The sequence below is a fragment of the Mustela nivalis genome (assembly GCF_964662115.1).
Source record: "Mustela nivalis genome assembly, chromosome: 7".
NCBI lineage: Eukaryota > Metazoa > Chordata > Mammalia > Carnivora > Mustelidae > Mustela > Mustela nivalis.
The window spans coordinates 44,182,131-44,199,264 of record NC_139026.1 but is presented as its reverse complement, the minus strand read 5'-3'; the positions used below and the strand labels follow the sequence as shown (position 1 = coordinate 44,199,264).

Sequence of the window (17,134 nt, the reverse complement as noted above, 5' to 3'; positions counted from 1 at the left end):
TGGTTCAGAAATCTCATGTATTCTTCCCCTAGAAACATGGATCCTAAGTTATTATCCATGTTCCCAAGTTATTATGGTCCTATGCCCCTTGTTCTGTACACTGCTTTTTGTATCCTTCTTACTATGAGCTGTCCTACTATAAATTTTCACAGGCTGAAGTTATACCAGCCAGACCAGCCATTTTCATGTTCAGCTTCCAGCATATGCATTTCTCAGACAAGTGAAGGCAGTAGGAAGTCTTTAGGGAGTAAGGGGAAGGACAGGACTGCCCACAACTCCCTGGGTTGGGGTGAGGAATTAGGTTTGCTCCTAATTGTAATTGTGATGTTATTAGACATCCAGGTTGTCATTAGACAGCTGTGGCTTTAGATGAGTCTGTGTTTACTCCACATCCCCCCAATCCCTGCCCCACCATTTCTAAAGCAAGGGCATTACCCCCAAATCTCCAGGGCTTACATTAGATGTAACAGTCCAAAATTTCGTACTCCCTGTCCATGAACATAAATCATATCAATATTATGCTACAGTTGCTTGGTTATTATATAATGTAAAGGGTGTGTTTTCACCCTTTACATGTCAGCACTGTGCTGGACACTTGGAAGGCAAAGTTCTTTCATTCAACTAGTGCCCGCCTCTGCTACTTACTTGGCATTGAGAATATGTGGTTTATGTCCTGACATACCTTAAAGATTTATGGTGGAAGCAGGGAGAGAGTGTAGGAGGGAAACAGAAATTGTTCAGATAAACACACACCAAAAAATGAAACTCAAGAGAAGTGCAACCAAGAAGTCTGGGGTGTTCTGAGAGAATGTCATGGGAACTGGACTAGATCAGAGAGACCAGGGGAAAACTTCCAGCCCTGAGAGCTAGTGGTGAAAATGAAGAGGACATACTTGAGCATGACTGAAGGAAGAGAGAGAGGAGTTAATGATCGCTTGCATATAAATGGTAAAAAAGGAAAGGATTAATGACAGTCCATTAGAATAATCCAGTAGAGCTCAAACATTTATACATACGAATGGCCAAAGATAACATTTTCTAGTCTCTATCCAAAACTCTTCATCATACATGTAAATAATTGCAAGGTTTTACCTTTCAGCATATTATAAATAGACATTTTTTTTAAACAAAATTCTTTCAAACCCCTAAATGTATCCAATGGAATTGAAACACCCTAGCTACTTATACCCACCATTGGCTATTTAAAAATATGAATTATGTTCTTCCTTAACTCTCCAATTTTATATTATTTTTTTCTCCTCCCCCAAACTATATTCTAATATATTTTTGCTAGAGAATCCTTTTTGGATCACCCTATCATACTTTTCTGCAATAGGAAATATATACATACAGACACATACACACGTCATTTCTTCATGTCATAATATCTTATGTTAATTTTTTTCAAAATTAAGTTTTCATTACAACGGTTACTTGTATATAGTTGTTTAACATAATACATAAATTACACAAATACAACTCTTAACATAAGTACAAACTCTGGTAAGTAATTTCCAAACATAAAAGTTGTTAAATATAAGCGTTTAAAATTGAGATTAGCTTTTTTTCCCCAACCAGTTTATATATTCACAGACAAATATTACTTACAGCTAGAATGAGAAGAGCTTCACCATCAATTCCATTTGATTTTTATGTTAAAGAACTGAGAAACTTTATACATAAAAATAAGTAGACAGGAATGGAAGGTATTTTGTTATAGTTCTTTTGTCTTTCTAAGTGTTGTGCCAAAAATTACATAGTAATCTATCACCACAATTTTTAAATTATCACCTGACAACTTGATTAGGGCTTTCTTCAATTCTGATGGAAGCAAAGAATTTTAAAAAATTGAAAACTCATTTTCTAGATATCAACACCAATATTTAGAATTTTTATTTGATATTGCAGTACAGTGTACTCTCAGAAGATACGAGATGAGTGAATGAGAAATACACCTTTCTCCTGGAAAGTGAGGGAAAATGAGAGACAGGTTTTTATGAAGAGCTATCCATAGGAAAGCTTAGATTGTGGAATTTGGTTGTTGTCAAAGTACCCTTTAGATCTTCTTTAAGAAGTCTGTCCTTACTCCCAGAGATAGAAATGCCTATGTCTGGGGGTAAGGAAGGCCTTGACACTAGGCGGTGGGTGGAAATGGAAAGAACGAGTGATGGATTAGATGGTTTAGAGAGAGAGTGTAACAAGGAGAGCAAAAGCAAAGAATTGAGAAATCACACTGTTGAATTGTTGGGTATCATCCAGACATGAGTTGTGGCCCTTGAAGCTTAACATTTACAGTGTCTTCTGAAACTTGTTTCATTCCCTCTGCCAATGTTCATATTTTTAAATTTATTATTAATCCTTTTCCCTTGAGTACAAAGAATTTTATCTATTTGAAGATAGAGATCTATCTGTAGCTATAAATATCTAAAAACAGTGGATAGTCTAAAAACATGTCTGGACTTTCTTCTTATAAATATGTCCCCAGAAACCTGTACAATTCTTAAAACTTATTTCTCCTTAAAAAAAAAAAAATCCCACTATATCCATTCTATCTTACCTTACAAAATAGGCAGTTTATATCTTAGTTTCAGAATAGTTTTCATGATTTTCTCATACATCTTTAAAAACTTAAAGCATTATTTTTCTACATTAAACCAAACCTGCTTTTATAAGTCATGTAGCTCTTTAACTCCTAACACCTGGGCTATAAACTATTCTTTTTTTCATCAGAATATCAGAACTTATTTCATTTTTAATTTCTAAGAGTTTAGGAAGGATGCTGTAAAAGGTAGTTCTGTTCTCAGTAGACTAGGTTGAGAAACTTAAAACTCGCTGACCTCTACTCTGAGTCATTCACAATTTTACTTGCATGTGAGATAACACAGCATCATGTACTGTCATTTTTTGCCTTATTTTGCACTGTCCACAGTTGGGGTCCTGTTAATAGAGAACTTTGTGCAATCTCTACCCTGAACATTCTTCATAACAGACCCACTGAGGTGAGGGGGAAAATATAGTGAATTACCTATTGGAATGTTTGTAAGGCTGATTTTTTTTTTTTTAAGTACTTTCAGCTAGTTTTCCCTAATGCAAATTGGAGCACACATATTTTTTACTTTTATTATATACTTGGAAAATAAACCTTAAGCAGTAGTCACCTCCCTTCCATTATCTTTCTGCCCTAGTAATTGTATATTTCAGTAGTTTGGGCCAGTCACCTGGTTCTGAATGGTTGCCTGTGTAACCCTAGCCCAAGCATTTAAAAGTTGCTCATGAAAATATTTAAAGTAGAAAGTGGTATGGGAACCTCTGGAATAATTCACAATTGCCATCAAAATCATCACTGTCATTAACATCTTATCAATTTATCCCTCTGTAATTCTTCAAAGCTAAGACATATTTAATATGCTGCACCCCTCCCTCATTGTGACCCTTGCAGTGTTCCAGGGCTATGTTCCTCTGTCCACTCTTGGATAATGGGGTATCTGGTTATGAGTCCACTTGGTGTTTAGCTTTCAACTTTATTTCTAAAATAAAATAGTATTGCACATTTCTTCCATCGTAATATATCTCCTTAATCTAATCAAAATTAATTGAGTCTCATACACTACTTGATTCATGTACTGAATACATCTTGAGCCTCTGTCGCATTTCAGGCATCATACTAAAAAACACCAGATATCCAGTGATGAACAAAAGGACACAGTTTCTGCCTTCCTGGAGCTTACAGTCCAGTCAGGTAGACAGAGAGTAATCAGAGGTCATACAAACACTTTAAGACTTAAATGTATTAAGAAGCCAGAAGGGAGATTTCTAAGAAAAGGACAGTTTGACCTGACAGTGAGATTGACACACCTGCAGAGTGACAACTGACCTGAGGCCTACAGGAAAAATACACATTCATCAGTCAGAGCAAGAAAGGAGATGTCCCCCCGCCCCAAAAACAAACAAACAAACAAAAACAGTGTGCAAGAATAGCCTTCTTTCCGAACACCATTTCTCAAGATTAAAGTCTTGGTACTTTCCAAAGGCATAACTATTTGGGCAGAATCTATACTAATCCAAGGACATCCTTTGGAAGTCTTGCAATTTTTTTTCAGCTAATCATGTTTGTTTTGTTTTTATTTGCTGAGAAGAGCAAAAATCCCAGTTAATTGATTAGGCACCTTCATCAAAGCTTGAGGGAACCGCTCTTCTAAAAGAGTATGCTATCAAGCAAAAATGTTTTGGAAAATCTATGTAGAAGAAAGATAATATATAAAGTGTAGTAAATGTGCTTGCTATCTGAATTTATCCTATTGTGAATTCCTTTGTCAAAGTAGAAATCTCCTTCATAACCAGTGATGCTGTGTGATTTGCCATTTGTGGAAGTAGAGGTCATCTGTTAAGGTTACTCAAGTAATGGCTACATCTGTCTGCAGAAGAGGGTTGTAGTAGTTCTCTTTTCCAAAGTTCCTCTAGAATCATACTGAGAGGTCCACTTTTCCTTGCCATTAGGAGAATTCGATACATGCTGGCTTAGTTCAGTCTGTCATGGAATAAATATTTGACTAAATGACCTACTTGAGGCACTAACTAATCTGGATGTATTTTTTTAATTTACTTCTTGGTGTAGCAGAGACTTTGCCTCGAGAGCTAATATAACGTCAGTAAATGCATATTTCTCATCATTTTCATATAGTCATATTTAGCTTCTAATCTAAATACACCAATAATTTTATATTCTAATTTAAAATGCAGAAATAATCCTATACTTGTTTTCTTTTTCCTGACACTTTGGGCTTTTTCCTGACATTTTACTTTAAAAAAAAAATTCTATTACCATCATGCATAGAAGCAAATAGTCAATAGTATTTTTTTAAGGTATTTTAATTTTTACAGAAGCATGCTTTTGAAGGTGACTTGATTTAATTTAACTGTTTTTTCTTTTCAGTGTAATTGGTTTTTCCCCCATTTCTGCCAATAGTAATTTTCCTATCATGTTAGTATTGTTTGCATGATATTATACCAACTTCAGGCATAACACTATTGAACTTTTGTGTCATCTATCAAAAGATATGCTTATTGATTAGTTATAGAATAGCTCTATTTTAACCGGCTGACTGTTTGTCACAGTACAAGTGCTAAGTGAATATAGATTTCCATGGGCAACACAGGGAGCAATGTTGATTAACTCACAGTAGTGATCACTATTATTTACTAAGCCAGAGCAGGAACACCAATAAAAATATTTGCAGCTTCCAAAACATTCTTACTTACTCACATATAGTGGATTACAGTAATGGATTCAGATTCAGGTTTATGGTAACTTTTACCAACCACTATAAAGAAGAAATTTCCCCCACATTTTCCAAAAATAATATAAGCACTGAGAAGAATCCTTCAGCAACATTAGCAACATAGCCTTTTTGTTTATTTTTTCCCTCCAAGATTAAGACTTAGGACTGATTCTATACACATAATTCATTCTAGCTCAAAATGAAAATGAAAATAATTTAGGTTTGTCTTTCTAATGATAGTGTGATATTGTTTACTTAATATTGTGATAACATTGATGGAGAATACTCTACAAGTATCAAATATTGTTTTGTGATATATATACCTATCTTAAATTTTGTGAGATACATATACATATCTATCTACCTATATATCTTAAAATACCTACACATGAAAACATTGATGATTTGTAATCACAGGAAAAGTAAAAACAGATGCATGCACTGTAGTGGGTTGAATAGTGGCCTCTAAAAGATATGTCTAAATCCTAATTGCAATCTGTTAATACGGCCTTATTTGGAAATAGGTTTGCAATGAACTCATGTGGATTGAGGGTAAACCCTAAGTCCCGTGATGAAGGTACTCACAACAGACAGAAGAGAAGACACAGACAGCCACCAAGGGAAGCTCATGTGACGACAGAGGTAGAAACTGAAGAAATGGGTTTGTAAACCAAGGCATGCCAAGGATTGCTGGAGGCACAGGAACTAGAAGAGAGGCATAGAGCAGATTCTGTGGAGCCTCTGGAAGCAAGCAATCCTGCTGACACCTTGACTTTAGACTTCTGGCCACGGGAACTAGGGAGGAATAAATTTCTGTTGTTTTAAGCCATCAAGTTTGTGGTAGTTTGTTAGGGCAGTCTAGTATCTCTTATTCAAAATTTGGTTTATAGTCAATGTTTTGCTTTTTCTTTCTTTGATAGAATATCAAGGGTCACTACAGAGAGCAAGTTCAACTTTTAATTTTCACTCACTTCTTCCTGCTCTTAAGATTTTCATCAAGAATGAGCTACTGAGAAGCCAGTTCTTATTTATCACAAAATTTCAACAAAACTGCCCTCATCAGTGCTCATGGAATTATTTTTGTAAATGTGTAAAGAAATATATGGGAGTGCTCATTGCTATGAAAATAGAATAATTATGTAGAGATAGCTCCTAAAATTCACAGCAAAGAACCTGTGCTCATGTTTTAGGATCCCTTCTAAATATTTTGAAAGAGCCTCTTCTTTTTTCTTTTTCATGATTTGGGATTCTTTTTATAGTTAAAAAAAAATCAAATAGAAAAAAGTTCTCGTGACTTCTATTCTATTTTCTCATATATATATAAAATAAACATTGCTTGTTGTATTCTGCAGTATAGAATGCAGGCATCCAATATACTCTCTACTTTGTTCTCTTCATATACGTCAGTGCTATAGCCAGTGCCTGCCAGTTACATGTATATGTGCATATATATATATTTGTTATTTCAGAAAAATCATAAAACTGGTATTTTTCTTAGATTTATCATCTTCCAATGCAAAATATGCCTTTTGCCTTATTTTATAACTTTGTCATTTGCACTTGTGATTGCCCTTTCCTCCAGAACCCAGATTGTCAGGGTTTTACCCTGCAATAATTTTCTGTTACCTTATATAACAGGAATAAATTATCGTTAACTATTTTTAATTATCAGATTTAATTATACCTATCCTTATTCCTTAAAACACACACATACACATATATGAAGTTTCCCATGGATGTCACTGCTTTTTCATAGGAGGGTCAAAGTGAAACCGTAGAACATATAGGATTTGATATAAATAAGAATATTTTTCTATTTTTAGAAAGCACTATTTTTTTGTGTAGTGAATCTGCCAGTTAAATCTCTGAAAACCTGACAATTCCATGTTGGTTAGGGTGTGTGTACACACACACACACACACACATACACACACACACAGTAGAATTTACTTTGGCTAAAGTAAAATCTATTTTTAGTTGAGGACCTTGCTAGTGAGAAAAATACATTACTTACTGCTCTGCATCACAGCTTAGTGGTTATCCTAAAAAATTAACTGAATTGCTGTAGTTGATTCTTCCCAGGCTGGAGAAACAGCCTTGTTAACCTCAGTGACCTTGACAGTGCATTAGAAATGAAAGTAAACCGCATTTGCACAGGCCCTCCCATTTATAGAAGTAGGATTTTGATGGATACAATAAATCTATGTAATTTTCAACCTTTCTATGAAGAATACAGAAGACAATGAGTGTTGCTATAAATTATGCCTGGGCAGTAAGAGTTATTGTCAAGGTGGCGCCCAATGTCATCAGGTAGGGTTTTTACAAACACTCAGGCCTGGGTCATGATTTGAATGAGAAGAGAGCTTATGGATTGGATTGCTGATGTTACCAATGTGTCATTATCTTGTGTCATCATAGTCAGTCATAATTAGGCATATTTTGGATTGGCAGATGGTAAATCTAATCTTGTGTCTTCACGTACTGATTCCTAATCATTGTGATTCGGACATCACCGTCATATGTATGTATGTATATAGATTTAGACTTCTCATCCCAGCAGGCCCTTAGCTTTACAGTGCTATGGCCAGAGCCCAATGAAGGAAATGTAAATATCACAGATCAAGACAGAGCAGGTTCCTTGAGAAGCCAAGGATAATGGGCACCTGGTAATCAGGAAACAATTAATCTTATCTCTAACACAGGCATCTATAAATAGGGCAATTTATCATGCATTTCACAACATCTACTACAACTGTATACCTCTTAAGTTTTAAATGATGCTATGCTCTTGGAACTATTTATACTAGCAGGCTGCTGCCCACTGTTTCAGAGTGAGTCATCAGAGATATCTTAATTTTTCTACTTTTGTTATAAAGCAGTTTGATTTTTTTTTGAGCTCTCACGGGTATAATTGATTCTGGATGTCATAAGGGTTCTGAGTTGTGAAATGTTAAGTAACAATGTTCTAGGCTTTTCAGTGGAGTGGTTACAGTCCAGGACAAAGAAACAGTTTAAACAAGTCAAGTCACGAATTCTCTATTCTCTAATTGTTTGCCTTTTTTTTTTCTTTTACCTTTTTGTAGCTCTTTGTCATTGCCTGTCTTTGTCATCATCATGCTGAAAGTTTGGGCCTCTCTGTACATTTCTCACTTGTGTTATTTTTTCTACCTTTTCTTTGATGTCTCCTTCTTTTTATCCTCTTTTGGTAATGTTGTCTGGGCCACCTGAGTTCTTACATTTTTGTGCTTTAGCAATCATATTTTATAGAGTGGTCTTATAGCCTAAATATTTACACTCACCATCTCTCTTCTTTCCTACCCAGTAGAAATAATAGCTATTTTATATATGGGACTTAAAAGTTTAAAATGTAATGTCCTGTATATTATTTCAGGTTAAAGAAAGTGAAAGTCTCTTCTAAAGTACAATTATTTTATTTTAAAAGCCACTTAAAGGAGTGCTGTTATCTTAAAATATAGTCTTTTGATAATCTCCAGATAGTAGCAATTAAGATGAGCCCCCCTTCAGCAATCCTTTTTTCTTTCATATGGAAAGAGCAGCATATGCCTCTTGGCAAATATGCAGAATTCAAACCTAAAGAGGTATTGAACATCTCAGAACACAACAATTTTAAATATAGCTGGTCTGTTATCCACCTGGTTTATCCACCTCTATTTTTTGAGGTCCAAAGGGCCACAAAGTCTAGTTTTGAACTGCCTTTTCCTTCATTCCGGGGTTTTAGTATTCCTTTTGTTATGTTCAAGTTTCAGTGGGAATGAGCAGGTGCTGTATGGTCACAAGTGAGAGAAGCTTCTGGAAACAGAGCAGCCTCAGCTGCTGCCCCACAGATGTCTGGCCCACAGCCCTGCGACCTCGTGTTCTTTCCACCAGTCACCGATGCACCGTGCACGGGGGATTCTTGCTAGGGGCCTTGTAGAGATACTATAAAACAATACTGCTTCCGGGTGCCAGATTTTTTATGAGTTTGGTGGGTGTTTGATTGACAAGCATACCAGTGAAGTTAGGTAGGATTATAAAACTATGTTTTATCATAATGCCTTAATGTATTGTCAGTCATGATTTTTATAATTTCTCATTCACTTGTCTGAAAACTTTATTTCTGCTTTCTTTTGAGTCCTATACACTTTTGGGAAAGATTTGTTTGCTCTTTCATACTACTAGTAATAGTAATAATAAAAATAATGAGGAGGAATGTCATTACAACAAATTGAGACAATTGTCTGTGTACCCAGCAGTTGGCTATGCGAGGCATTTAGATAACGTCCATACTGAGCTCCAGATATGTACTGGGCACTGCGCTACACCCTTGATAAACATGATTTCACTTAATCATTGGAAAAAACCTCAAAAGAATGGTTTTCCCCATTTTCCAGATGAGGAAATTGATCCTCAGATGCAAAAAGTCACATGTCTTTTCGAAACAGCTTTAAGTTTTTATTCCACACAGCTTCTTGGGAGCAGCTAAGGGACAAAGGAATGGAGATAGAATGAAAGGTGGCCTTGGGGGGTACTATGACCAGGGTCAAACTTTGTAAATGCAGGTTATTTTTCAGTCTGATATTTTAATGTCAATGATTACCCTGAAAGAAATAATGGTACTAATACTTATAAGGTCAAACAAGACCAAGAGTATTGATGAGGAAGCCGCAACCAAAGCTGTCTTTTAACTTTTAGACTAGGCAAGGGATCTTTCAAATGAATGAATGAACTGCAAATTAATTAAAGTTAATTAAATAGTAGGCCACACACTAAATTAATGTGTAGTGCCACTGACAGAAACAGGCGCTCTTTGAGAGGCTAGTGATTTAAGAAACTTTTTTCATTGTCTTTGAAAATAATTACATCTGCATTTCAATGTTAATACAATCACTAATGAAAAGAATCTTATACTAACAGAACAGGAAGGGACTTTAGAACTCATGTATGTTAGCCCTGTCTAATTAGGATGAAAAATGAAGCCCAAAGCAATGACCTTGACTTTCCTGGTCCTAGAGGCAGTTATTGGCCAAATTAGGTCTACTGAGAACCTGCTTAAAAATAGACCCCTATCATGATTAAGCATGAAAATTTATATTTTAAAATAGTACGATTTTTTTTTCCTTTGGCCTGTATAATTTCCTTTGGGAGATATTTTAACTGAATCATCAGAATTGTTTCTACATATTATTCAATAGCATTTTTCTATATTGGAATATGTTTTACTCTAATAGTAATAGAATTTTGTCTTTATAAATGTAATTATACTTCACTTATATTATTTCCAAAGTAACTGTCAAATTTATTTAGTGATTAAATTCAAAATATATGCATTACAAAAAGAAAAACTAGTTAACTGTAATCCCTCAACTCAGAGGCAAATGTTAATATTTTCTTGTTTTTTTTTCTTTTAGTCTTTATTTCTAACATAAACATTATTTTTTTTCACTTAATATAGTGGTATTATGTATCTGTTATATTCATCCTTAATAATATATTTCATATATTAAATAATGTGTTTTATCATATCATTAAATATTAATCTGTGACATCTCATTCTCTGTTGCTATTTCTATCTTAAACCAGTCCCTGATTGTTATTTTAGATGTGTCCTGGTATTTTACCTTAAAAAACACTTTTAACAAAGAAAACTTTTATAGCAAAATCTTCAGAAATTTGTCTAATTATTTTTATGAATTTATCAACCTACTTCACAGATTTCCATTTAAAAACTAAAATATCATTTTACTGAGATTCAAGATACTAGTCCCATTCCACCATCATTATTTAACTCAGTAAAAAAAAAAAAAAATTCTAAATTTTTCTAAATTAAAAAAAAATTGCTCTATTTTTCCACCTACTAAATGTTTTTAACCTCTACCCCAAAGTATCTCATTATCATGCATCTGCTTTTGGTAAAGTAAAAAAAGGTTCAACATATCACCAAAATACAAAATAAATTATTTCAAGATGATATTGCTCTGCTTTCAAAACTTTTACCAAACCAATCAACTTTGTCATGGTCCTGTTTAAAATGAGAATAGAGGGGCACCTGGGTGGTTCAGTGGGTTAAGCCGCTGCCTTCGGCTCAGGTCATGATCCCAGGGTGCTGGGATCGAGTCCTGCATCAGACTCTCTGCTAAGCAGGGAGCCTGCTTCCTCCTCTCTCTGCCTGCCTCTCTGCCTACTTGTGATCTCTCTCTGTCAAATAAATAAATAAAATTTTTAAAAATAAATAAAATGAGAATAGAGTAAAAGCTACAGTACAAGTTACACTAATTAGGTATAATTTTCTGCAGTGTTAGACCCTCGAGAAGATCAAGACACTTCCTTTTGGCTAAGCACTCCTCCAATCATCTCCTATGAAGACCGCTGGGAGAGACTAGCTTCCTCGTCCTGTATATGGATACTACTACACATGGAGAAATATAAGCACATTTCCTTCTCAGATAATAAAATTCCATTAAAAGATTTATTTCTGAGGCGGAAGTTTAAAAGAAATGACCGTGGGATATTCACATTCTTATAAACAATTTCCATGTCCGTGAGAAGGGGCCCATCTCCCTGTTATCCTGATAGCAAGAATCTCACAAAACTCATTTGTACTGCTCATAACTATGGGTTCCATGGGGTTTTCAGCTCATGCTTTCCCAACAAATGAGCTTTTTCATTTGTTCCTAATGACTTTGGTTTATACAAAGAGATCTTAAACTGTCCCCAGAGCAATCATTTTGCTAAAATGTTATTAGAACATCTTTACAAATTTAGCGACAAAAGGGGCTTCATTAACAATGGAAATCATCAGGAACCAAGGCCCTTAGCAAATTCAGTGCTCACCAGTCTTGTTTTATTTTCAGCAACGAGTACAATAATGTTGTGGTCTATCCACTGACTCCTTAGCTGGTGGGTGGGTAAGGAAGTTGAGGAGTGGATGCCATGGGAAGAGATGCTCGAAAAATCCGGACGGTATTCTCTGGTTAATCGGCTCTGTCCTTGCTCTTGGAAGGAGACCTGTAAACCGGAAGCAGCGTGTACTCATGGCATCTGCTAATAGAGTCATTTCTTTCCTGAGAGTTTGGGGATTTGCAGACGAGACTGAGGGCTGTTTTTCAATGGACTATCCACAGGATTGAAATTAAATATGTAAACATATGTGTGTCTCATTTTTCTAGTAACCAAATTTGATTCATATGCTGTGCACAGAGGGCCAGCTGCTGGAAAGCCTGCAAGTTGACCTGCAGCTTCTGGCAGAGCAAATCCAAATTATGGGGTTTTCTTTGGGTTTGACACTGCAGCTTGAGATGCAGAATCAGCCTCTATTCTGGGCAGCTTTGAGTTTAAAGGCCTCCTTTGCCCGGGATAAATTCTGCTAGATTCCTTCAGGGTGGTCTCTCTGTCATTTTATCCAGCACTTTATTGCTGAGTGCCCTTTTAAGACTTTTTTTTCTTCTTGCTGTGTGTATGGCCAGATTGCCATAGAGCAGTTCCTTCAGTACACCGCTAGCCTCTGTCCTTATGCTGGCCCAGAGGCGGCATTTTAACAAGTATCAGTTCAGTGCTGGGGAGCACTGAGGATACTTATTGTTGGAAATCTGGTCTTACCAACATTACATATTTCTCAAAGACGACTGATTAAACTGTGTATTAGAAAATTAACTTAAAAAAAAAAAAGAGAGATTAGCGGCAACCCTATGGCCAGGCCAGTTCAGCACTGAGAAAATGATAGGTTGGATGTGTCGATATTACTCTGACTACTGCTACCAATAAAAATCAACGTATCAGGGGCACCTGGGTAGCTCAGTGGGTTAAGCCTCTGCCTTCGGCTCAGGTCATGATCCCAGGGTCCTGGGATTGAGCCCTGCATCAGGCTCTCTGCTCAGCAGGGGCCTGCTTCCCCTCTCCACCCCCCGCCTGCCTCTCTGCCTACTTGAGATCTCTGTCAAATAAATAAGTAAAATCTTACAAAACAAAACAAAAGCCAACGTATCATACTTTTGTTGTCATTAGCCATCTTGAAGCTGATAAAAATGGGAAAGACTGTCTTGTACAGATCATCTTGGATCTCAGTTTACTATATTGTGGTGATAGAGCAAAATATCCTCTCTCAGAACAGAGTCCCCTCACTTGCAAAAAGAAATGTATAAGGCAGACATCATGATATTATTATATAGACTAAATAAAATGTGTAACCTGAAACATGGTATTGCTCAGAGGTGTTATTTTCTACCTCTTGTGCTCCTCCAGCCAGTGCCCAGGGCTTTGGAGGGACAGTCCCTTTATTCATTTGTATGTGCCTCTTAGTTCTGCATCAGCCAACAGCATCTACTGAATAATGAAGTATGGACTATTGCTAGTGACTATGATATATGGCAGTCAAGTTATTTCTAAGGAATATAGTTTAATATCTGGTGGGTTTCTTTTCTTTCTTTTCTTTTCTTTCTTTTTTTTTTTTTTTTTTGCATTTTCCTTATTTCTGTATGCTTTTTCTATTGGAAACCATTGATATTGGAAATGCATTTCATAGGCAGTAACAAACTTAATTTAATGGACTCTATCCCTATATTCTCTTTAATACATTAATAACTTAATGACTCTCTATTAGAGCTAATGTTAAGAAAATGTACACTGAGAAAAAAAGGAAAATATACATTGATTGATGAGCTGATGATTTCAGTAGACATTTTATTGTTTTCTCTTGCAAATTTTTTGTCGATTGCTTGGCTAAAGTCATAACAATTATACAGTGTTTTGCTCTGTAGCCTATATTTGAAAGAAAAGACACATCCTCCTTTCTAGCTGTTGATTTAGAGAAAAACTAAGTTTCTTATTTTCTAATCGTTACTAAAGATGGAGGCGTATTTGTAATCCTGTATTGCATCTACCATGATTAAACATGGCAGCAATGTTTTCTGAAGCTCTGGGCTGATGCTGTGTTCTTTTGTTTAAAACAAAACAAGCAGAGTGCTTGTCTTCTAATACCACAAAGACAAAAGGCTTTAGTCAGCAAGTTTAAAGTAACATTTGTCCGAACACTCCAGATCACTTACTTCTAGGAAGAGACAGAATAATATAGTTTTAGGCATTTCTGGGGACAATTAATTTTGTACGATTCTTCTAGCAAATCTCAGCATGTGGTATCCTGAAGCCCAGTGGTCTATATTCTGAGTGTCCTCCGTCCTCCGTAGCTGCTTAACAGAGCCAGATGAAGCATCTTCCCGGTGGTCATTCAGATACTTCCTCCTGTTTTCGAAATAGCCCTTCAACCATAGCAGTGTTTTAACCATCGGTCAAGGTCCTAAATCTTTAGAAGAGAGGGTTTTATCTTGCTGTCCAGAAAAAAACACCTGTTATCACCCACATTCAAGTTACAAGTAAGAAAATTAAATAGTGGATCACTGAATATGACACAATGCAGAATGTATTTTTTTGACTTTTTGTAAGCATTCTAGTCTTCTTTCAGAGAAGTCAGTTTTTTAAAATGTGGGATATATACTGAGACTCGAGAGGACAATATTTAGTAGCAAATTGCTATGGTGAGTAAACATGAGCTTTTATAAGCTATAAATAGTCAAGAGTAATTAAATCCACTCACACTTTCCCACCATAATATTTATTTTGGAGTCCAAGTCAAAATTTAGTCTGTTTTTATAGTCACTTTTGTAAATGTAGGGAAAAGACATTTTTTTTCTCAAAATTTATTACTTTATGTTTTATCTGTTTATTATCTCTATTAGTAATCTTCTAGGTTCTGCAATGTGAAGGCCTATTTGAGAAAAATAATTTTAGGGATACCTGTCCATGATTTTAGGAGAAATGTTTCTTTTATTCAAATTAGTCTCTTCAACCTGTGCTTTCTTGCCATTCTTGGGTCTACCAGTTATGAAAGCAAAATCTTTGATAAGTGTATTAATGTTGGTAGAACTATAGGCATCCTGCTTGCATTGTTTCTTTAAGCCTTTATATTCTGACCCTTTTTAAGGTTTTATTTATTTATTTGACACAGAGAGAGAGAGAGAGAGAGAGAGAGAGAGAGATCACAAGCAGGGGGAGTGGCAGAGGGAAAGGGAGAAGCAGGCTCCCCTCTGAGCAGGGAGCCTGAGGCCAGGCTGGATCCTAGCACCTGAGACCATGACCTGAGCCTAAGGCAGACATTTAGCCCACTGAGCCACCAGGCACCCTGTGACTTTGGTTTAAATATAGTTTCAAGAATAGAAACAAAACTTGCATTCAAAATACATGATTTTGCATCGTTCAATTGCCAATTTTTAAAATCTTGTTACTATATAGTATTATTCTCTTTCAGGTAAAATCTGATTAACAAAATCATCTTTTTAAAAACTGACTGTAGTAAGGCAACATCTGTCTTTAGTTTCAATGCTATGAAGCATTTAATTAACAGAAAACCACCATGGGTTGCTTCTTTAGAATACCACTAAATGTTAGAGACATCGTCTACTGTACAGGAGTTTCACTACTAGATGAGGATGTCTGGGAATTCATATGGATGAAATTCCACTCCACTACAGCGGTTTCTGAGAAGAAAATATTATTGGAAGCCTTAACTTGCAGTGATGACAGGAACTTATTAAATAGGTGAGTCAATTAATTTTCTAAATTTTTTGTATAATGAGAGTACTCTCAGTTAATCAAAGTACACTGAACTTGATTTTATTTCCTTGAATATAAGCTAGTTACGCTAGGATATAGCTAAAGAAAACTGCTGTGTTGACATGACTAATGCTAATTGAATTGAAAGAAACACCTTTGTTTCTCACTATAAAGATTTTTAAGTAAGTTGATAGCATCAGAACAAACTTGTGATTTCTTCACCAGCAAGATTTTTTAAAATTTAATTAATGAGCTAATTAAAATGCTATGAATTTGCTCTTCCCCCTTTTAAAAACAGAAAATTGTTCTGTTGAGAAGTTGTATTGGTAGTTTACATAGGACTGTTTTTCTAAAGAATATGACAAATTATTATGCATGTAATTTTTGTAATTTTATAAAAATTTTTAAGTTATTGGGCTAAAAGCTTTTCTACAATTCTATCCTTAAAGGCTTCTGAATCTATCACTGAATTCTGAGGTGGTGTTAGATCAAGATGCAATTGATGTGATAATCCATGTCGCTCGAAATCCACATGGCCGAGACCTTGCCTGGAAGTTTTTCAGAGATAAATGGAAGATATTAAATACCAGGTAGAATAAGAGTTCAATCATTCAAACCTGAATGAATAAATTAAAGGTGACATAGTAGAGATAAAGACCCAAATTTTTGTGTTAAAACTAAGGTCCAGATAATAGAATTGGATTTTAAAATAGTCAGCCAAGTTGAGTGTTGCCACTCCTGTGAAACTCAGAATTATTTTAACGATTCTATAATATTATTCATATAATAAAGATTAAAGACTATGATTATATATGGAAATGTGAGAGTAAAAATGTTTAGCAGTACAACGTTTGTGGAAAATCTATTAAGTTGTCTAAGGTTGAAGAAATATCATACAGCTGTATTCTGAATGTGTTATAGAAAAAATGATTTATAAATCAGATATAATTTTTATACTACATAACAAGAAAATTTAACCTCTGCAAGAATTGTTTTTAAATTTTCTTTATATGTGAATATCATAAAACACCTGAAATAAAACCAAGATATAGAGAAGGAACATTTGAATCATTGTATCATCCTAGTTTCAATAGAAGTCATTCCTGAGACATCTTGTTTCATGGTGAGACTTTTTCGGCCTCAATTTAAGAAAATGTTTCATTATGTATTTAAATATATTATAATAAATGTTGATTTATTACTCTGATAATCTCTATGGAATTTTAAAATTTAATTTATTATAAGGCATGTAG

At 35.2% G+C, this 17,134-nt stretch overlaps 1 protein-coding gene across 1 annotated transcript in view; it reads left to right on the top strand.

Annotated features, from left to right (window-relative positions):
- TRHDE (thyrotropin releasing hormone degrading enzyme) overlaps positions 1 to 17,134 on the top strand; it is a 376,037-nt gene that overhangs the window by 347,359 nt on the left and 11,544 nt on the right. The window contains exons 16-17 of the mRNA XM_082742838.1: positions 15,699 to 15,866; positions 16,331 to 16,471. Coding sequence (XP_082598964.1) covers positions 15,699 to 15,866; positions 16,331 to 16,471 — 309 coding nt within the window. The remainder of the gene's footprint in view (positions 1 to 15,698; positions 15,867 to 16,330; positions 16,472 to 17,134) is intronic.